The sequence below is a fragment of the Silene latifolia genome, chromosome 1 (assembly GCF_048544455.1).
Source record: "Silene latifolia isolate original U9 population chromosome 1, ASM4854445v1, whole genome shotgun sequence".
NCBI classification, from domain to species: domain Eukaryota; kingdom Viridiplantae; phylum Streptophyta; class Magnoliopsida; order Caryophyllales; family Caryophyllaceae; genus Silene; species Silene latifolia.
This window is the reverse complement of record NC_133526.1, coordinates 31,024,601-31,046,966: the sequence shown is the minus strand read 5'-3', so window position 1 is coordinate 31,046,966 and position 22,366 is coordinate 31,024,601. Positions and strand designations below refer to the sequence as shown.

At 38.8% G+C, this 22,366-nt stretch overlaps 2 protein-coding genes across 5 annotated transcripts; both read left to right on the top strand.

The window, feature by feature from the left end:
• Window positions 1–1,023: 1,023 nt before the first annotated feature.
• LOC141602252 (cyclin-dependent kinase G-2-like) lies at window positions 1,024–4,448 on the top strand. Of its 3 annotated transcripts, XR_012524404.1 has the most exons (8): window positions 1,024–1,230; window positions 1,521–2,636; window positions 2,751–2,886; window positions 2,974–3,062; window positions 3,168–3,279; window positions 3,394–3,489; window positions 3,590–3,987; window positions 4,090–4,448. XR_012524404.1 is itself a non-coding variant. In XM_074422558.1 (6 exons), exons 1-6 carry the CDS (start codon window positions 1,501–1,503, stop codon window positions 3,608–3,610), a joined length of 1,590 nt encoding a protein of 529 aa, XP_074278659.1. In that variant the 5' UTR covers window positions 1,362–1,500; the 3' UTR covers window positions 3,611–4,448. The 3 variants fall into 3 exon arrangements, 1 of the variants encoding a protein (XP_074278659.1); XR_012524403.1 differs by lacking the exon at window positions 1,024–1,230 and having other exon boundaries at window positions 1,362–2,636; XM_074422558.1 differs by lacking the exon at window positions 1,024–1,230 and having other exon boundaries at window positions 1,362–2,636; window positions 3,590–4,448.
• Window positions 4,449–15,655: 11,207 nt separating this feature from the next.
• On the top strand, window positions 15,656–20,622 carry LOC141602247 (protein PIN-LIKES 3-like). Of its 2 annotated transcripts, XM_074422551.1 has the most exons (7): window positions 15,656–16,031; window positions 16,557–16,681; window positions 19,006–19,127; window positions 19,220–19,486; window positions 20,017–20,109; window positions 20,198–20,419; window positions 20,487–20,622. In XM_074422551.1, exons 1-6 carry the CDS (start codon window positions 15,952–15,954, stop codon window positions 20,327–20,329), a joined length of 819 nt encoding a protein of 272 aa, XP_074278652.1. In that variant the 5' UTR covers window positions 15,656–15,951; the 3' UTR covers window positions 20,330–20,419; window positions 20,487–20,622. The 2 variants fall into 2 exon arrangements, with proteins under 2 accessions (XP_074278652.1, XP_074278655.1); XM_074422554.1 differs by lacking the exons at window positions 15,656–16,031; window positions 16,557–16,681 and adding an exon at window positions 17,407–17,862.
• The last annotated feature ends 1,744 nt before the right edge of the window (window positions 20,623–22,366 follow it).

The following is a 22,366-nucleotide window of genomic DNA, read 5'->3' as shown; positions in this document are numbered from 1 at the left end:
CCTAATCAATTAATTTGAAGCATAAACATTGTAAAAATTGAGGAATAAGAAAGAATTAGGGGAATTTGAGAAATTACCTAAATTTGAAGAAAAAAAGTAAGAGAATCATAGATGAAATCAGAGCATACGAACAAGGAGGCGGTAGAGAGAAAGCCAGTTGATCATTGTAGATGAAATCACTGTGAAAATGTGATTAAACTATCGAAGTGAGAGAAAGAAAGAGGAACGAGAAAGCAAAATGCGTAAAACGGCAGTGTTTGAGTTTTTGTGGTGTTTGTGCGTTAGAAACTTAGGATAATAAGCGAGTTAATAATCTCAGTCGTCCATATTTATTTAGAGTCTAATGGTTGTGAGTGGTTCTCACAGTTCTCATTATCTTGGTAGTTCACCAGGATCCCAAATCTATATATATATATATATATATATATATATATATATATATATATATATATATATATATATATATATATATATATATATATATATATATATATATATTTATATAGGATATGTACTAAGAAGAGTCCTACGTTAAAATCTAATCTTACCAATTTCTATCTTGTATGGAGTAGTTGTAATTTATTTATGTGTTCTTTATTTTTCAGTAGCATAATTAATCTGCACTTCAATAGCTACACAAAGTCTCTTCAGGTGGCATAACTAATCTATGATTCAACCTACACAAAGTGTAGTGTGGATTCCTAGCTCTAATATTTGTTCGTGAATTGTATATGTAATTCATATTTATTTTAGCATTATTTATTTTATTTAAGTGTTTTGTAAAGGTTGGAGACTCTAATATAGCTCGAAAAAGACTTCCTTTATTAATATAGATAGATAGATGGATAGATAGATAGATACTAGACTAGATTTGTAATTTGTGATTGTAGATATTACTCTTAAATGTGTCCTATCCTCGAGAGAACACCCCACCCCACAAACAACCCAAAAGTCCAGAACAAGTACAACTTAAGTAGCCCAACTCACAATACCCAAAAGTCCAAAATTTCGCCGACCTAAATTAAATCATAGCCGACAATATAAATAATAAATTGAAACCCCTTTCATATCTTCTTACGCGTCTCATATATTATCATAACAATATCCCGAATATTCGTGTCTCTATACTTGCCGTCGAAGACTTTTCCTTCCCTATCTTTTCCCCCAATTCTTCGTCCACAATTACGATTCCCCAGATAACCTTTCTCAGATCTCAATTTCTCTCTTTCGGTAAGAATTTTAGCTCTTGATTTTGATTTTGTTCCAGGAAAAAAATTGAAGAATTGTTCTAGGGTTTGGTATTGATTCGTGATTCGTCAATCGTTATATTAATTTGATCTGATTGCTGTGTAAAATCATCTATTATCGTTAGATCTGATTGTTTCAGAAGGAAAAATTTAAAAAAAATAATTGTGAATTAGGGTTTGGCTTCGTTGATTTTGTGATTTGTGATTAATTCAGCGGATTCCTTTTGTTGTGATTGTTGTTGTTGTTGATATTATGGCTGCTGCGAAAGTTAGTTTGACAAGGGGAGTAGATTTGTCTCATGTTTCAAAAAGGGGATCGGTGGAGCGAAAGGGGGATTTTGGATTTGGAGTTAAAATTAGGTCAGAAGATGTTGAATGGAGAGTTCTAGGTGATTATGATGATGTTATGGAATTTGATGAGGGTGTGGATATTCCTCTTCAAAAGAAGAGGAAATTATCGCCTGGTTTGTGGGATGTTGAAGATGATGTTGGAGGACGATCTTCGTTGACGGTGGAAGATGATCGGGAGCCAGGACAACTTGACGAGGAGGACTTTACGCGTGCTCATCATATTTCGACTTCTCGGTGGGCTGTGGATGTGGATGATGGTTTAGTGGTGGCTAAGAGGAGGAGTTGTAGCCCTGAGAGTGGGGTTACACAAAGGGATGTGTCGGATGGTTCAGGGAATCTATCTAGTGGGTCTGGTGGACGATGTGTTGGAAGTGGTACTGAGTATGAGTCTGAGGATGAGGATTATATGGACCTTGATAATGGAGAGGATGAAATTGCGAGTGAATCTGACTCCGATAGCGAGAATGGAGGTGTTGCCTGTGGGAGGAGAAATATGCTTTTGGGGTGTAGTAGTGTGTTTGATTATGAGAGGCTTGGGAGGATAAGTGAGGGAAGTTATGGTATTGTGCACAAAGCGCGGGACAAGGAGAATGGCGAAATAGTGGCGTTGAAGAAGCTGAAGATGGATAAAGATAATGGGGAAGGGTTTCCTATTTACTTTTTGAGAGAGATTAATACGCTTTTGGCCTTGAATCACCCGTCTATTGTTAACGTTAGAGAAGTAGTTGTGGATGATAGTGTCCGTAATGGTTTTGATAACATTTTTATGGTGATGGATTATGTAGAGCATGATCTTAAGGCACTGATGAAATCGAGAAAACAGTGTTTTAGTCAGAGTCAAGTTAAAGGTTTGATGCTTCAGCTTTTGGAAGGTGTTAAATATCTGCATGACAATTGGATTCTTCACCGAGATCTAAAGACATCAAATCTTTTGGTGAATGACAAGGGTGACCTGAAAATATGCGATTTTGGGATGGCACGTCAGTATGGTAGCCCCTTGAAGCCGTATACTTCTCTTGTTGTCACTCTTTGGTATAGGTGAGCTGCAGAACTTGTTGATTTCCTTGTTTTTTTTTTGCTTCTATGTTAAATCATGTATTGACTGCTACATTTTGCAACTGTTAAGTTAATGGTGTTTTTACGCTTTTGCAGGGCTCCTGAACTTCTGCTTGGAGCCAAAGAATATTCCACTGCTGTGGATATGTGGTCTGTGGGATGCATAATGGCCGAGCTATTAACCAACAAACCATTATTTGATGGGAAAACAGAGGCTGAGCAAATAAACAAGGTACTTATTCTCGCCTTGGTGAAATTTAAGGTCTCTATTCTGCTTGGTTCTTAAGTTAATGTGTTTAGTTGGTGGTTTTATTTGCAGATATTCAAGATGCTTGGAACTCCAAACGCCAACACTTGGCCAAGCTACGGAAAGTTACCCGGTTCTAAACTTAAATATGTTCACCAACCGTAAGTGATTTATCTGGCACAAAGCTGTATATCCACCTTCCATTGTGTATAATAGCATTCCTGGTTAACATTTTGCTAATCATTTTAACTGATTTCTGTTTTCAGGCATAACCAATTGCATAAGCAATTCCCTCGTGCTCTCTTCACTGGCTCTCCCGTGCTCTCTGACTCGGGTCTTGACTTACTTAGCAGATTGTTAACATATGAACCAGAGAAGGTGTGTCTTTGTTTCTTTTTGTGGTTCAGTTTATTCCAAGTATAAGATGTTTACATTTCATTCATACTTAATCCATCTCTCATTTAAGGTTTCTTTTGGTTTTTTTGCTCGCAGAGAATTACTGCAGAAGAAGCCCTTAACCATCGCTGGTTTCAGGAGGTTCCTCTTCCTAGCGTGAAGGACTTCATGTCCACTTCTGCTACTGATAAGGTGGTTTTAAGATGAGGGCATACCACTTCTTATTGCTTTACAATGGTCATAGAGGGCTCTCTTATATAATATTTCTGTGAACTATGGCTGTTGGTGATAGGCAATGGCAGATGGACATTGAAAGAGCTCGGTATGGAGGAGTTTTGTAGATGGGTGACCATTCTTTTGTGGATGTTTTGAAGGGGAAGTATGCTAAATGCATTACCTCTTTCTTGGTTCAGTTCATTGCTGTCTTGTTTTATATAACAGATTTCTGATGGACAAAAGATGCCTGATCAGTTTCAGAGCAAGAGAATTCGATGTCGCTTCGTTGGAGGTTAACAAGATGCATAACGGTTCTGTTATCTAATTGTTTTAAATGGGTTATGCATTACTGTTTCTGGGCTCTGTTACTTTCACTGCCTTTGTGCTTTATACAGATGCGGGGCGATTATCTCATGACAAATTGTAGGAGTGAAGGCTTACTCTAACTCCCTCCTAGCATGTGCACATATGATGGTGGGGATTTATTTGCTATTATTAGCAAATACCACAAACTTGTGGTTGAGTTTATATGGATAAGGATTTATTTCACGATCATTTTGTCATGTGGTGTTACAGATGTTAACTTTTGGGTTGCAATAGGGCGGGTTCAATTGAAGAAAATTGTCGGCTACTTGCTACCCTCTGACCAGACCCATGTTCCAGAAGCAGACGCTTGAACTGTATTAGTTGTTCGGCTACCAGACCAGTAGGAATGTGTAAGGTGTGATGTAGCAGTTCTCTTCTTGCTGCATGGTTCAGTATTTTTAGTTCTATAATTTTTGTTTTTTCTTGAATCAAGTATGAATTTGTATTCGTTGATTAGCCTCCCTAATTGGTGGTGATCTAATGAAACACATGTAAATTCTTCTCTCCATTTGTACATTCTAAACCTGGTGAATGCTTACCTCAATGATCTTTATTATTTGTTTTCCCGATTTTATTGTTGCTTTTTTTAATGTATTGCACACTGACTTTTTGCAAGACACTGCCACTATAAGAGGTACTGCTACTACTGCATATGGTGGTTTTCTTGATTTTACATGAGTGGTGAAACAGAAGCTTGTCAAGGATTCAGGTAAATATGTATTGCACACCGACTTTTTCCCGATTTTATTGTTACTAATTACTATCAGCATATAAATGTTGTGCTTATGTAAATTCTTTTTTATTGCTACGAAACTTTCATATATTTTCTCGTGTTTTTGGTGATCTAATGGTGCTTATGTAAATTCTTTTCTCCATTAGTTTTTTAGGTTGAATTACCTTCTGTTGCCTTCAATGTAGTACTGAGTTTGGTCATTTATCTGTTTTAGTTGATTCACTCCAAAAATTCACCTTTCTTTGTTAAGCATATCATTTGTGGAGGGTGAATGTTGAGCTCTTTACCTACTTCCACGTGACTACTTTAAAAAAGAACCTGAATACGTGGAAGGAACAAATAAATATATGTACGACTAAGTGCAGTAAACGTGCATGATGAAAGCCGTGGCTGAGCGCTTTTAATGTGTTTTATTTTCCTGCTTGCAAAGGTTGTGGGTTTAACTTCTCTCAAGAGTCTTTTTTTTCTTCCTTTTTTTTTTTTTTCCCCCCCCCCCCCCCCCCCCAAGGAGCGCTACTCTGTGATGCTTGGACTTGGATGAGGATCCGGCACAGTACGACTCTGACTGCAGGATCCTTGAAATCTCAAAAACAAGGACTCGGATATTAAGATCCAAATTTAAATTTGGACTCTGCTAACTCTTATTTTTTCAGAAAAAATTGATTATTAGTTAAAAAAAAAATCAAAGAAAAGATCAGACAAGGGATTCATGTCTGTATCCCTGTCCGAGTCGTGTCCACCAGATCCAAGGGGTAAGTGAAGAGTCATCACAGGTGCTACTCCTTTAAATATCCATACAAATTGCCAATCGGTGAATGGGCTAATGTTTCCTCACTAATAAAACTCCTCTTTATTTTCATTTGAAATCCCACTTATTTTACAGATTTTGAAATTGTGATATTCATCATTAATTTTTTATAGAGTAAATGAGAATTCTAGTATTTTTTTTGGGTAAAATAATAAGCCCATTAAAAATTGAGTTTGTACATTCTTTTTCTGTGGGATTTCTAGCAACTACGAGCTGCAGGTTGGATAAATACGAGCTACGAGTATTATTTAACTTATCTAGTTATTGATTGTTGATTATGTCATAAAAGTAATTAGGATTTGTATGACATGTTCATCATTCTGTGAAATGTAACCTTTATTTGATTACTCTGAAATGTAACCTTTATTTGATTACTCTGAGAAATGTAACCTCTAGTTTTTAAGAAGTGATCACACGGTAAACTTCTTCAGTCTTTACTATCCCAAATTAAAAATCATAGGTCCGCATGGTCGCACGTGTTGGTGGATTACTTGTAATCTTTTGTTCTTAAGATCGTTTTTTATTTTGTTTAGATTTGAGCATCTATTCTTCCTCAACTGACATGGATGAAATAAAATCTGATTCTAAGTAAGTGCGCACGTCTGATTTTGTTTTTGGCAAAATTAAGGTCTTTCAATGGTTGCTTTATGTGCTTGTAGCATGGCAAAATGGCAATGGCTTGGACAAACATCCAGAGTTGCATTCGTCAGTTTTCCCCTGTTTCTCCTGTTTCTGCCACCATGTCCTTCCGAGCTGAAAAGATTTATAGTAAGGTTGCGACTTTTTTTTGGCAACTTTTTCAATGGGACAAGAAGCATTTGAACATGATTAATGATATCCTTAATCTTGATTTTTAATTGCCAATTGAAGCAGCGTAGTTTACATAGAAATTTCATTTGGTCTTGTATTTTTTCGATGTTCGATCCAAAACATATACTCCGTACCGTCCGTCTCAATTATTTCACATATTCAGTTTTTTGTATATTTGAGATTAAAAAAATCAGCACTAGGTATTGGTATTGAGTGTCAGCAAGCACTGATTAGAGGAGGTAGTCACCCTACCACTAATTGGTAGTGGCTATGTTCTATTCCTTGTATGGAAAAGGTAATGATATCATGTCACATCCCTTGTCTACTAAAAGAATAAGAGAAGCGCTATATTTTACCGCCTAAATATTTTCCTAAAATTGAGTTTAGTATCTAGGATATATTATTATAGGCATAATGGGTTATAAATGAGCATAATGTTTTAGATTTAAATATTTATCATTTAATATTACACATTATGAAAAAATTTATGATAAAAATTGTTTTGACTTTTTATGATGGGAAGTTGTGGCTAATAAAATATGTTATTGGTAAAAATTCTTAAGTATCATTAATTTCTCATCAAAAGAAAAACTTTTATTAAAATACTCATTTCGTGGCTTCTCACGTTTTAAATTTTTATTTCTCACATCAAAATACAATGATGATAAATAAATGAATTGTCATTTTATCTAAAAATCTCCAAATTAATCCACATAGAGCAAGTGCAATGCCTTTGCCATGTAAGATTTTAACAATTTCAATAACTAAGAACTTTTGAGAAAAAAAAATCACCATGGCTAGGAGTGTTTATTGGTCCGGGACCGGACCGGATCAAACTCTCTGGACCGAAGACCAAAGAAGGGTTAAGAGGTGGACCGAGAACCGGACCATATTAATATTGGTCCGGTCCAGTCCGGACCATAAAAATGCGTGGACCGGACATGACCAAATGGACCAAAGTGGACCAAGTATTATTGTCATTGACATGTTTTAGCATATAAAACTAGAACTCGAGAAGTTCGTAACGATCAAAATAAACATTATTATTTTCTTACTATATTTAACTATATAATTGCACATCTTGTAATACGTATAAACAAAGCAGTAAATAAAAGCAATAATATTACAATTTAAAAAATTCGTTTCTTACATGGCTTCGGTCCACGGTCCGGTCAGCGGTTTATTCGGTTTGGTCCAGGACCGTACCGAAGACCAAAGTAGAGTAAATAGGTGGACCGTGGACCGGACCAAACAAAATTTGGTCCGGACCAAATGGTTCGGTCCGGTCTGATCTTTGGTCCGGACCGCTGAGTGAACAGTCCTAACCATGGCCAAACGTTGGATCTCAACGTGGCACCATGGTTACACGTTGAATTTCGAAGTTTGCCAATGGTAGCCACGTTGATATTCAACGTTTCACCATGACATCCACGTTGAGTTCCGACGTTGCTCCATGGCTAGCCAACCCAACAATCTTTCGACAAACCCAATCAAAAACGAAATACATCAATTCAATTAAATAACCAAATCCGACTCTTATAATCATTTAACAACAATAATAAGGGAAAAATACAATGATAAACAATTTAATTTAATAGTTTAACTTCAATTCTTATACTAATTTAACAAAAAAAAAAAAAAAAACTATAACCACCCGACCCACCATTGTCGTAACACAACCCAATAAGATGAGTGTGCACTTTTGGGCCAGTTATTTGTCCTCACTTAAGCCCAAAAGCACAAGGCCTTGTTACTAAGTGGTGGGTGCAATCCCTTATAAACATATCACAACCTCCTCAATTCCCTGATGTGGGACAACCTTACTCTCAATAACTTGGGGTGTTACAAAAACTCACCTAAGACGTCTCGTGGCAGTGGTGTTAGTGGAGACGTGGTGGTGGTGGCGGCGGCAGCGTGACAATGGTGGTGGAAGAGGAGATGGTAGGGGTAGACTCGTCTTTTTAATAAAAATGTCGATGATAGTTACTAAAACGTCGACGATATTTACAAACCAGGATCTATAAGTAGTCTTATACAATATTTACCTCTTAATTGATATTTACTCCCTCTCATCCAAACCAAATGTAACTTTTTTTTGGCATTATTATGATCGTAGGGAATTTTTGATATTATTCTTAATCTATATGACAAAATATAGTCATGTGAGATTTTGTTTGATTAATCGTCATGAATGCTATAAGAATATCAATTTGTTGTAATTTTTAATAATGTGTAACTAAAGATATTCACTTTGCAAAACGTGTCTCGACAAGTGTGATAAAGCAACTGTTATTTTTGGTTTGGATGGGAGGGAGTACAAATTTTTTATAAATTATTGTTTAGCTTTTACATGAACAAAGCAAATTCTATGCTCTTTCAAAATGGAATAAATATTATTATGGGAAAATGTACGCGGTAACCTTGAAGTTTCGAATTTGTGCCCGAAATACCCAATTTTTTGTTCTGGAAGATTTAAAGAGGCTATAACTTGTGTCTACGAGTTCAGATAAAGTGATATTTTTTTTTCAAATCGATTATCTTTTCGAGAACTACGATTTGGAAAAAAAAATATAGTATTTGGATCCCGTGACTAGGAGTTTTTGCACGTCAAAGTTTTTTTACCGAACAAACTTTGAGTGACCATATCTATTGATCGAATAATCAATTTGAAAAAACAAATCGTCACTTTATGAGCTCGTAAACACGAGTTATAACTTCTTAAAGTTTTCCGGAAAAAAAAATTGGGTATTTCGGGCAAGACATCAACGTTCAAGGGCACTACGTGCATGTTCCGTATTATTATTGTCAAATTCTCTTAACATTTATATCTAAAAATACCGCGCTTTCGCACAGGATTAGCACTAGTATAATAATAATACTGTAAATAGTACTAAAATATCTGTAATGATCACTAGAAAAATAAGTGTGTATCTAGAGATAATTCATAAATGTATGAAAAATATTGAGGACCTTGGAAAGTTCAAAATTTTTTATATATAACCGTTTTACTTAAACATTTGTGTACAATCAAGCGATAATTTACCTACAATACTTACTAATATAGCTATCACCAATCACTTGTTTTTTGGTACTAATGAGGGGCAACGCCCCGAGTTTAATTATTAGCTATTACACGGGGAATAGCTACCCCAAAAATATCTTCCCGAAGGACAAAATGTAGCTCATTAAAAGGATAATCTAAGTGAGTAATAATCGTGCTGGAAAGGACGCCTCGATTAGCTAACATGTCCGCCGCTCTGTTAGCTTCTTTGTAGGTATGCTCCACTTTGACTATCCAACCGGCTTCTCGGATTAAATCTTTGCATCGCTTGACAATAAATTTGAGGCTATTGCTAACAAGTTGGTCTTCGTTAATAAGCTCGACACAGGGCTTATTATCCATATGTATAATAAGCTTAGTCAAGTGAATGGATTTAGCCCTCTCTAATCCAGCCAACAAGAGCAGCTCCGCCTTCATGGAGGAACAATTACCACATGAGAAAAAGTATGCTGAGATAAAGTCCCCCGTCTCATCCCTGAAGATACCCCCTCCTCCTGCTGGGCCTGGATTACCTTTTGACGCGCCATCTGTGTTGAGCTGATACCATCCATGTGGAGGTGGGAGCCATCGTACAAAAATTTCCGTGTTGGACTGTCTAGGTTGTGGGGTTAATATATCGGACCTATCAAATGCCAACTTGGTCGATTCGAACTGTTGGTGAAGAAATGTACCTGGATTCGTTGGGTTCTCATTGCCTTGCCCGAAAACCACATTGTTCCTCCATTTCCATATCCACCAACAGGTAAGAGCAAAATAAATAGGCCAGTCCGGGATCATATTACTTACCTCGTTGCTTGCGTTTCTCGACAGCCAAATAGGAAATGATGGATTATAAAATGAGCCATCATTTACGTCAATACCCAGCGAATTCCAAATTAGTCTCGAGACATAGCAATGTCGCAAAAGGTGATCGGTAGTTTCTTCAACCTCGTGACAACGTGGGCATAACGGGTCATCACCCATATTTCGAATTACTCGATTAACATTAACCATTAGCCTACCATGGGCTGCCAACCAAAGAAACATACGAACCAATCACTATTTCATATAGTAAGCGCATTAAGTTTTTTTGTTATATGATTTTAAAGTGTGATGGAGCCCGGTTTTGACTAATGAGCAAGGACTAAAGAATAAGATGAGACTGTCGTGATTAATTTGAAAACAAAACAAAACCCTGGATTTAATAAAACGACTTCATTGAATGAGCGAGCAAAGTAGTCGAACCTCACATGATGTCTTACTTTTCCAAGAAAATCCACCCATTACAAAAGCTTGTCGTATCAAACTTTCTTCTCTACCAGACGCCTAAAAGCCAGTTTTGGGCCAAATTTTTGGGGGCCCTGGGCGATCACATGGGCTGCTGACCCTCAAAGACGGACCTGTATATGAGGTATTACCTCTAATGGTACAGCTGATTATATAGTTTCTGAATTTTATAATAAAATTTTCAAGGTTTGTTTTAAAAATTATTGTTAAAGATAAAGATACCGATACACGCAATCATTCTATCATATAGTAGTATCTCAACTATAGTATATATCTTTATATAATAATTCTATTGTAATCATAAAGATATGATTGTGTATATTATCTTCACATATTAGACAAATATTGTATATGTTATTCTGTAGCTTAGCAGTATATAAACACCCATGTTTACTCTTGTAATCATCATCAATAAAAACACTTACATGGTATCAGGATATCAGTCGATCCTAATACTTACACTTCTTGTCGCTACCATCACCATCCTCCTCAACATACCCATGACAACATCCAATGCCCTCATCCCCAACTCTGATGAACCCACAAAACCCCTCATTTCCATCCACTTCCCCGGCTGCACCAAGCTCACCTCTTCCACCTATCGAGCCTGGCAGTTTCAAATCACCAGGCTGCTCCAAGGCTACATACATTTTGCCTTCCTCGACGGCACCTGTCCACCACCTCCTGAAACCATCACACCCTCCCCATCTGATGCCAAACCTAATGACAAACCCACACCCATTACAAACCCGGCATATGCCACTTGGTTTCGCCAAGACAAACTCATCCTAGGTGCTCTCGCAAGCACCCTCGATGACACGGTGTCGCCTATCATCCTTGGTGCCACAACATTCTACGAGGCCTCGACCACAATCGCAACCACCCATGCAAAACCCTCTCGTGGTCACATCCTCCAAATAAAAGATCGCCTCAACAACATCTCCCTTGGCGACAAAAACATCTCCGAATACATGTTGTCCATAAAAGGCATGTACGGATCAACTCGCTCAACTTGGCAAACCCGTTGATGCCGAGGATATCACTTCCAAAATCATCCATGGCCTCAATCAAACCCTATACAAACCCGTAATCGATGCCGTTCGTGCTCGAGATACCCCCATATCTTTTGATGCCTTTCACGAAAAACTCATACAACATGAGTTAACCGTAAAAAACGAACCCGACACATCCTCTTTCCCACCTTCTGCCCACGCTGCTCATACTCGTCCTTAATACCCTCATAACCAATCCCGACAATACTCCAACCACCGTAACAATCCACCTCCCTCAACCAATCACCGTGGTCTCCTGCCCACTCCCACTCCCACTCCCACTCCCACTCCCACCCACACCAATCAACCCAAACCCTTTAAGGGCAAATGTCACTTCTGTCGTGAACAAGGTCACGTCACGGGTGGCTGTCCTGACTTTCGTGCCCTATACCCGAATGTTGTGTTCCCTCCTCCACCATCACACAACAAAACACATCGCCCTTATGCCCATACTACCACCACATCCGCTGCTCCACCCTCCTCCTATCTAATTGACAGTGGTGCATCTCATCATGTCACCAATGATCTAAACACGCTCTCCCTCCACTCCCCCTATGACGGACCTGATGATCTAGTAATTGGCGATGGCTCGTCTCTACCCATCACACATCTCGGTTCATTCTTTCTCTCACACTCCTTTCATACTCTTAAATTTAATAATGTTCTCGTAATACCATCTATTTCTCGCAAACTTTTATCCGTCTCACAATTTTGTCGAGACAATAACGCTATTGCTCTATTCTCACCTTCTTCTTTCCGTTTTAAGGAAATCTCGACAGGATCCATCCCTCTCCATGGTGACTTCCATGACGGCACCTATGAGTGCCCCCCTCCCCCTCCACACGTCTACTCAGCCAACAAGCTCTCTTCCAACGCCTCCTCCTCCAGTCTATGGCATCATCGTCTTGGTCACCCAAACGATGCCACACTCAAAATTCTTAATCGCACCTTTAATTTACGCATCTCTGATTTCCCTTATTGTAATGCTTGTTTAACGAATAAAAGCCATAAGCAACCATTTTCTATTTTATCACTTCACTCATTACTCATGGTTATATCCCGTCAAAAACCAGTCTGACACATTACTCATATTCCAACGTTTCAAAGCGATCATAGAAAAATATTTTCAAAAACCCATTCGCCAATTTTACTCGGATAATGGCGGTGAATATATAAAATTAATCACGTACCTTCTGGACAATGGCATCACTCACCTCACCTCTCCTCCACATACACCCGAACATAACGATTTCGCGGAACGACCGACACATCGTCAAAACTGGTCTTGCACTTCTCACACACGCTCAAATGCCCCCTTCCTTTTGGTCCTATGCGTTTACTACAGCAGCTTACCTAATCAACCGACTCCCAACACCCACCCTTAACAACTAGTCTCCTTATCAAAAACTACACAACCAAAATCCCAACTATCACAAATTACACCCCTTTGGCTGCTCTATGCTACCCATGGTTACGTCCTTACTCTAACCACAAACTCGACCCACGATCAAAACCCTGCATATTTGTTGGATATTCCAACACCCAGAGCGCCAATCTATGCCTCGACCCAACCTCGAATCGCGTCTACACATCCAGCCATGTTCGTTTTGTAGACTCCGAATTACCCTTCACCAAGCTTACCACCGTCCCTTCCTCGGTCGCTCCCATTCCTATCGATAACTGGTGTACACTCTCACTCCACATCCTCCCCCCATCCGCGGTTGCTGCCCACCCTCCCACTGCCAAACCTAAACCCACCAGCACCTCTTCCTCGCCTTCTGAACCAATCTCTCCTACTCCTTCACCCGTACCTGCCACCAACCTTCATTCGAACCTTCCCACTCCTGACCATCAACCCCTTGTGCCTACACCGCACTGTCCCACCTATACTACCACTCCCATAATCATTTCTCCTACCAACTCCACCACCTCGTCACCAGCACCCCCACCACTCCCACCACGGCATGTCACTCGTCTTTCAAACAATATAAGCAAACCCAACCCTCGCTATGCCAGAGTAGAAATCGTTCCCAGTCCCCATCTCACACCCACCACAACCAAACAAGCCCTCATCGATCCTCGGTGGCGTGCCGCCATGATCGAAGAGCACCAAGCCTTAATTCGAAACAATACATGGACACTTGTTCCTCGCTAAAACGCCCAAAACATAGTTGGATGCAAATGGGTATATCGAGTCAAATATAATCCCGATGGTAGCCTCAAGCAACACAAAGCTCGTCTTGTCGCAAAAGGGTTTCATCAACGTCCAGGTATTGATTACTCCGAAACTTTTAGTCCCTTAATTAAACCCGCAACCATTCATTTAATCTTCACCCTTGCCATCACCAACAATTGGCATCTTCGCCAAATTGATGTAAATAACGCATTCCTTCAAGGACACCTAACTGACACCGTGTTTATGGACCAACCTCCTGGTTTCATTGACCCAGAAAAACCCGACCATGTTTGCCTACTCACCAAAGCCATTTATGGCCTCAAACAAGCCCTAAGAGCATGGTACACGGAACTACGTGCTTTCCTCATCACCTATGGATTCCAAAACTCGTTGTCTAACCCTTCCCTTTTATACTACACAAAACTTCCGTCACCTTATATGTTCTCATTTATGTTGATGACATCATAGTCACCGGTCCAAACCCACATCAAATTACCCAATTTATATCAACTATTTCCACAAAATTCTCTCTTAAAGACCTCGACTCCTTATCCTACTTTCTCGGTATTGAAGTTACACCCACAAGATCGGGCCTTCACCTCAATCAAACCAAGTACTTGTCTGATCTCCTTCACAAATTCAATATGCAGGAGAGCAATTTTGCCCCTACGCCTATGCTCACTTACCCACCCCTCACTAAACAACCTCAAAAACCCATCGACAATGAGACCGATTACCGTGCTATAATTGACAGCCTCAAATACTTATCACTTACTTGCCCTGACATCGATTTCTTGGTAAACAGGCTAGCACAGTTCCTTAACCATCCCACCACGGACTATTGGTCTGCTCTAAAACGACTCCTTCGATATCTAAATGGCACTCTTCACTATGGCATTCACCTAAACAAAACGTCTCCCCTTTGTCTTCATGCCTTTTACGATGCTGACTTAGGCGGTGATCTCGATGATTATGTTTCGACCAGTGGTTACATTGTATATCTTGGACAGAATCCAATCTCTTGGTCGTCTTGAAAACAGCGTGCTCTCTCAAGGTCCTCCACTGAGGCCGAATATTGCGCAATTGCTGACACAACCTCGGAGGTTCTTTGGCTCACATCCCTTCTCACAGAACTTGGCATCAAAATCACCACGTCGCCAGCTATCTACTGTGACAATCTCAGTGCGACCCACTACTCAGCAAATCCCGTCTTTCACTCTCGAATGAAACATCTTGCTCTCTCATTTCACTTCGTCAAAGAACAAGTACAGCGTGGTACCATCCACAATTCAACATATAAATGGCACGGATCAGCTCGCAGATGCTCTTACGAAGCCACTTCACAAACCCCGGTTCCTCGAGCTTATATCCAAGATTGGACTTCGACAACGGCCGTCCATCTTGAGCGGGAATGTTAAAGATAAAAATACCGATACACGCAATCATTCTACGATATCATAATATCTCAACTATAGTATATATCTTTATATAATAATTCTATTGTAATCATAAAGATATGATTGTGTATATTATCTCTCACATATTAGGCAAATATTGCACAAGTTATTCTCTAGCTTAGCAGTATATAAACACCCATGTTTACTCTTGTAATCATCATCAATAAAAACACTTATTTTAAACTACTTTACAATTATTAGTGTTATTATAAAATTTCTGAATTCGTTCACTTAAATATTAAGCTAAAAAAAGTACAATATAACATTAAGCTAAAATATTCACATAAGCTAAGGAGAGTAAAAGGTCTGATGTAATCATCAGAAACATATTCCTTTTTCTTGAAAAGTTGATGGTGAATATATAGTATAAATGAAGTGGAGGCATTTGTATGACCCTTAGGCTTTAGCTTGTTGCGGGTTTTGGGAGGAAAAAATGGGGTCATTTATACTTCTTCTATTAATAACTTCAATGCCAATCATTAAATTTCTGTTAATGACTGTGTTGGGCGTTTTTGTTGCAACCAAACGTATCGACATCTTGAGTGACACTGCTCGTCGTCACTTGAACCAAGTTCGTTTTCTTTTCATTTGCTTCTTTACGGGAAATTTTGAACAAACGTAAAAAATTAGCTAAGTTAATTGAAGAGAGTACTATACGATTTATCAAACTTATATGAAGCTTGCTTTATTTTGATGTGTATTTTGTTAGATGGTGTTTTATGTATTTGGTCCGGCTTTGGTGGGTAGCTACATAGCTGAGACAATCACCTTGGAAGGCTTCGTCCCCATGTAAGCATGCATCTCTTTACTATTTTGGATTAATTACATTTCAAGTTAGTTGAGTTCAAATCTATGTTACTCACTCCGACACTTCATTTAGCTGCCGTGTCGCGTATCTGACACTTATCGAGTTATCGTGTTGACAACTATACGACACTTCGACACTTCATTTTAGACAATTTTTTTTTTTTTAAAAAAATTCGCACAAAATAGCCGTTACCGACACTCGACACGTGTCAGACGCAACACCCATATCAAAGAGTTTAGCCCAAGTTTAAATTTAGGTTCATTCACTTCAGTTTATTTTTTATTCAATTTCGTTCACGTTCTTTTGGCTCAACTAATTTCACTCCAAAAGACAACTTTAGTCCATCGGTACATACTAGTAACTAGGAGATACTCACAATATCTTCGGACACTAATTTCACTCCAAAAGACAATCTTATAAAGTTTTAGGTAAAACTATTTCGCATGACTTTGTCAACTAAGTTTACTTACGACACACTTTAATATTGTAATTCGGCGAGATGACAGGTGGTTTATGCCAATAAACATCATGCTGACATATGTGATAGGCTCGGGATTGGGTTGGGTAATTGCAAAAATTACAAGAACTCCCAAACACATAACGGGTCTCGTTGTCTCATCTTGTTCTTCAGGTATTTTTTTTTTTCACTACTCCAGGCCAAGCCTTGGTTTTTTGTTTTTAAACTATCAGCAAGTCTCGTTTCATACGAGTGATAAAATTAAGACGGAAAATGTAACCGTCTTATGATAAAAAAGTTACCCCAATTTATTGTTAGGAAGTGACAATTTCAGTTATAACAAAATAGTGATATTTTTCTATCTCAAGTTGAAATCATTTGAAATGAGAATTTGCGTCAAACTAGTTGATGATTAAAGTAATAATTTTGTGTACCGTGTACGAGTATAACTCCGTTTTTTGTTGGTTTTCATGTCGTTACTTAAGTGGAGGACCTTGTTAGTTGTTACGTAGGAAGTACGTAGGAAGTACTTATGTAGAGAGGGGTAAACCTTATTGGTCATCTAAGTCGATATAGTACATACATTTTAGTGAATAGTCCTTCCATAAGTAACGGTCAATTGTTATTGTTTGGTTTCGGCACAAAGACTAAGAAAAAGGGAGGGGTAAATTACTAAATGACAAATTAAACAAATTAAATGTGAATGATCAAATTGTCAATCAAGTTCATTCTTAAAATAGAAAGACGATAATTAACTGAGACACTAAAAATGTAATAGGATAACAAACGACTGAGACAGAGGGAGTATATTGCTTGGTAGGGATAATCCCGCTTTAAATTTGAATAAATGTTAATTTTTCGTGTCCCAGAGTTAAAGACTTTTGTGTTTACCGTTCCTATTGTATTTTCTAGCCCCGTCAATGATCAAACTTTGTTAGTGAGACAATTATGTAATTCATGTCCTTTTTACAAGTATACTAAAAATTTTACGCAGTAATGCACATAAAAAAACTCTCTAAAAAACTCTCTCTAAAATTCTCTCTCAAAAAACTCTCTCTAAAAAACCCTAGCCTCCATCAAATTATACAAGGGGCTCCATCGATTATCAATCGATCGATGGTAAGCCCCAAAATTGTTTCAAATTTTAATCAATAGTATGCATACCTATTTTCTATTCAATAAGTGTCTCCCTTTTGGTGAGAATCGTTTTTCCATCCCTTATTTCGGGGGTTTTCCATTTATTCGTGGTTTTAGTTTCATCAGTAATATAGTTAGGAGTAGTTCGTTGATGGTTTGCAGCGTGTTCTTTCAAAGGGGAAAAGTGATTTGTCAACGATCTTTGGAACCAGTCAGAGGTAAATTTTATCTCATAAATCAAACGAAGGATCCCCTCAAAAGCTACATGAAGATAGCGATAATAGGGACGAAAGCCGAATTGTCAAATCTTTGTTTTGAGATCCCTAGTTTATAAGAAAATTATTTTTCTTTGGTTTCCATTAGATTTGTTTTCGATTATAGTTATTTTTTGTAAGTGCCGTATGACGTTCTATTAATGAATTGTTCTTTTCTCAAAAAAAAAAAAAAAAAATTTTACGCGTACTAAATGTTACTCCGTACTTTCCATATTTCCTATGGAGCCAAAGATTCATTACTCTTTGGTTCTGGATTATGATGGAATAAAGCAAAATGGCTCACTAAAGTGGCTGCGTTTCTTTCTCTTATGAAGTAGTGGTCGTTCGATGCAGTTCTCAACGCAATTTTCATCTTGGGTCACTCGGAAACAACCTCTTTGTGTTGCTAACATAAGGGTAAGGCTGCGTACATTCGAACCCCTACCTCGCAATTTGCGGGTGCTATTTTGACACTGGGGTAATGTTGTTGTTGTACTAAATGTTACTCCGTATATGTTGGATTTTCTCTCTTTTAGTTTGTTCCACACTTCCGTCTGAACTACTCCGTATTTTAGTTAAGTAGACATCTTTGATAATTACGCTCTACTTGTTATTAAGTTTGTGAGTAGTATTTTAATAAAGAAACAAACAAATGCTTGAGACGGATGGAGAATAAAAGGCGGCCGACAAACTGATTTGAACGCTAAGAATTAGATCACTCTTTAATAACGTAGTATGTTTCTCAACTTTATGCATTGTTCAGAAGATATTTTGCCTATTTTCCACTAATTTGTGGTTCTAATCAAATAATGGAACTGCTTTACTCCCTTATTCAATTACATTATTACTTTATTAGAGCACTAGTTCTTGTAGTTGAGCCTACAAGCTAGTGACGTGAGACAAAGGGGGGATAAATGGGAGGGGAAGTGGGAGAGGGTTGTGACTTGTGACTTGTGACTTGTGAGAGGTTACAAGCTTGTGACTGTCACAAGCAAGAGAGAATACTGCGTCGAAAATGTGGTCGTTTTACAACTGCTGATATAGAATAATGATCCTGTATGTCTTTATTATAAGATACACAAATAAGTTGATGTAACCCCTGCACAGGGAACCTTGGGGTATTGCCCATCATTATCATTCCTGCAATTTGCAATCAACCAGGCAGTCCGTTCGGAGCAGCGGATGTCTGTAATCACTATGGTCTAGCTTATGCTTCACTTTCCATGGCGGTAATAGCTTCTTAGCATTAAAGTATTATTACCTTCAACAATGTGTCAACATATTAACAGATCAACTAACTTGTTCTACTTCCTGTATTTAGACGGGCTCAATCTTTTTGTGGCTCTATGTTTACAACATTGTGAGGATCACTTCAAATAAAAAAGTCGAAACCATAACCGCCCAAGGGTGTGATGGCATTGACAAGCAACCAGGTGGGCTCACAGTCGTAAACATCCCTGATTCTGAACGTCTCAGTTCTTCAGAGTTTACTCAAACACCAACTGTGGATGTCGTACAACGACTTCCTTGTACACATCAGTCAGCTGCAGGTTCTGTAGACAACTTCTCCAGCTCCAACAAGTTCATGGTACAAAAAACACCACTGTTTTATACTCTCTCTGAGGGTCCGTTTGGATACAATTTTAGGAGGGAAGGGGAGGGGAGGGGGAGTGAGGGGAGGTGAAGGGAGGGGAGAGAAGGGGAGGGCAAATGGGATGTGGGTGTTTGGATAACAAAAATTATAAAGGAAAATGGAAGGGGAGGAAGGAGGGAGATGAAGAATGGATGGAGGATTGAAGGATGTTGGTGGTATAATTAGAGTCCAAATAATGTTTTCTTTCCAAATCTTGCCACCCTTGGAAAGATTATAGTTTGTTCCATAGGAGAGAAAATAAGTCCTCTCATTTCTCTCCCCTCCCATTTCCTTTCTCCCATATTTTTTATCCAAACAAAGAAAATTAAATCCCTCCCTTTCCCTCCCCTCCCCTTCTCTCTAATTCCTTCAATCCAAACGGACCCTGAGTCTCTGTCCCGGTCATTTGTTTACCACTTCCAGTTTAAGGTGTCCAATTCATTTGTTTACCTTCTGTTCGGGAAATGTTACGAGCTTGTTGGCAGGTTGCAAGTGCATTCAAGATAAGGCAGGGTTTAAGAAATACCTGCAAGAATATGAATCTGAAAGCAGTGTTGGCTCCTACTACAATTGCTGCGGTATCATAGAAAGAATCTCTTGCTTTCACTTTAATCTCCGTTCTTTGAGAAATTGACGAACTCAGTACTTGCATCTTTCCTGAACTAGGCAGTCGGAATTTTCATTGGGATGATTCCTCCTTTTCGAAAGCTCCTTTTTGGCAAAAGTTCTCCTCTACGTGTTGTGGGAGACACTATTACATTCATCAAAACCGACTTATGTCGTGCATACAAAATTTGATTCATTATTGAGAATCATAGCTAATTTTGTTGAACAGAGACGCAGCCATACCATTGGCAACCTTGATACTTGGCGCAAACCTCCTTAAAGGTAATTGGCTCAATTTGATTAATGATTTTGAGTCTGAGTTTCTAATGGGAAATTGAATATTTAACAGGTTTGAAAGGATCGAGAGTTAAAGTTACAATTATTGTTGGGATAATAGTAGTTCGCTACATAATACTTCCACTGGTGGGCATTGTGGTGGTGAAAGGTGCTGTTCGTGCGGGATTTGTGCAGTCTCATGATTTACTCCTTCAATTTGTTATTCTGCTTCAATATGCCCTCCCGCCTTCAGTGGCAATCGGTATGCAACAGTTTTTGCATACTATAGAGTCCCATGACCACCTTTAATTAATTAGTCATTAATTAATAATGTTGAACAAACAGGAATCATAACCCAGCGATTTGGAGAAGGTGAGAGTGAATGTTCAGTTATAATGCTTTGGACTTATGTTGCCGCCCCTGCGGCAGTCCCTCTTTGGTGTACTTTGTTCCTGTGGCTTCTGTCTCACTAAATACTAAATACTGACACCACTTCCGCATGCATGCTGCTGCTTTTTGGACAAGAATTTTGAAGTAAAACAAGAAACTTATATTATTGTCATTATCAGTGCGTGGTTAGCACTTGGATTGCAGCCTTCAAAAGGCTATTGACGGATAAGATTTAATATTTGAATCACAACGTTAATGTTAAGGCGCTTGTGGTCATGGTCAGTGATTCGAAGATGAATCATGATGAATGCCCTAAATAATACTTCAAGGCAGGAATGTGTATCACTTGTATGTATGTGCTATTATCTGTAGACTATCCCTCACCTCCATCGCCATTTGTATCCTTGTTTGTATTGATGACCATCGCCGGCTGGGTACCCCATAACCCTAAACCCTTGGTCCCCTGCAACATTTCATCACCCAATCTTCATCTTCTCTAGCCTTCATATTCCTGCTACCGCCATGCCAACCTCTCACACCTCACACCTGCCAATTCATTCCGGGACATTACATTATCATATTAGGAATAAATATATCTCTACCCTCCTCCGCCGCCATCGCACTTCCCGCTCTCCATTGTTGCTTCGGCAACCATATTTGCCTTGTCTTTGGCAACCGCCATGTTCGTCATCGGCTTCTTCAAGTTCGCCCAGCAACCACCGCTGCCTAACGGGCCGGTTAGTATGACTTCGCCGCCGTTTCATTTAGTCCAATTTGGATGTGTGCCATTGTTTTTTTTTTGTTTTTTTTTTTTGAATCTCACAAGGGGTTAATTCATATCAACTAAATCAACATTCGCAATACAAGAGATACTCGGAGGAAACTCAACTCCTCATGCCAAACTCGTCTACCTAAGGCCCAAGGACGGAAATTAGCAACTTCATGGAATCATGGGCAAGACTATTAAACTGTCTACGAACAAAAATAAAAGAAACAAAATGAAAATAAGAACATATATAAAGAGTAGATCTCGTCATAAACAAGGCATAAGTCGCTTCGTCCTCGTTTGCGTGCTTCAAGTCTTCAATAACCAGTAAGCAGTCACCTTCAATCGTGACATCCACCATTTCTTCGCGTCTTGTTTCCTGAAGCCCTCGTAAAATAGCCACCACTTCATTCAAACACGTACTCAACACTTCCCTTGCTTGCGCTCCACCACACACCATCTTATCTCCCCCGCATCATCTCGACATGCCAACCCCATCCTACACCCATATTCTCCCTCACACTCACATCGACATTGATCGCCACATAGGTACGCTCACGATTATTGATCCAAGGGCACACAAATCATTAATTGACAATCAACAAACATATTAGAACCTACCACAAGGCATACACAAAGAGACTACCAACTTAGGTCCTTATTTCTACCTATCTCTCATTTATTATTTAAGGTCAAGTTCAAATTTAAATTCGGGGTACACGTGTGTGCGTCGGGAGCAACATAGGCTCTGATACCAACTGTGACACCCCGCGATAATGCGGAAAATATAACTAATA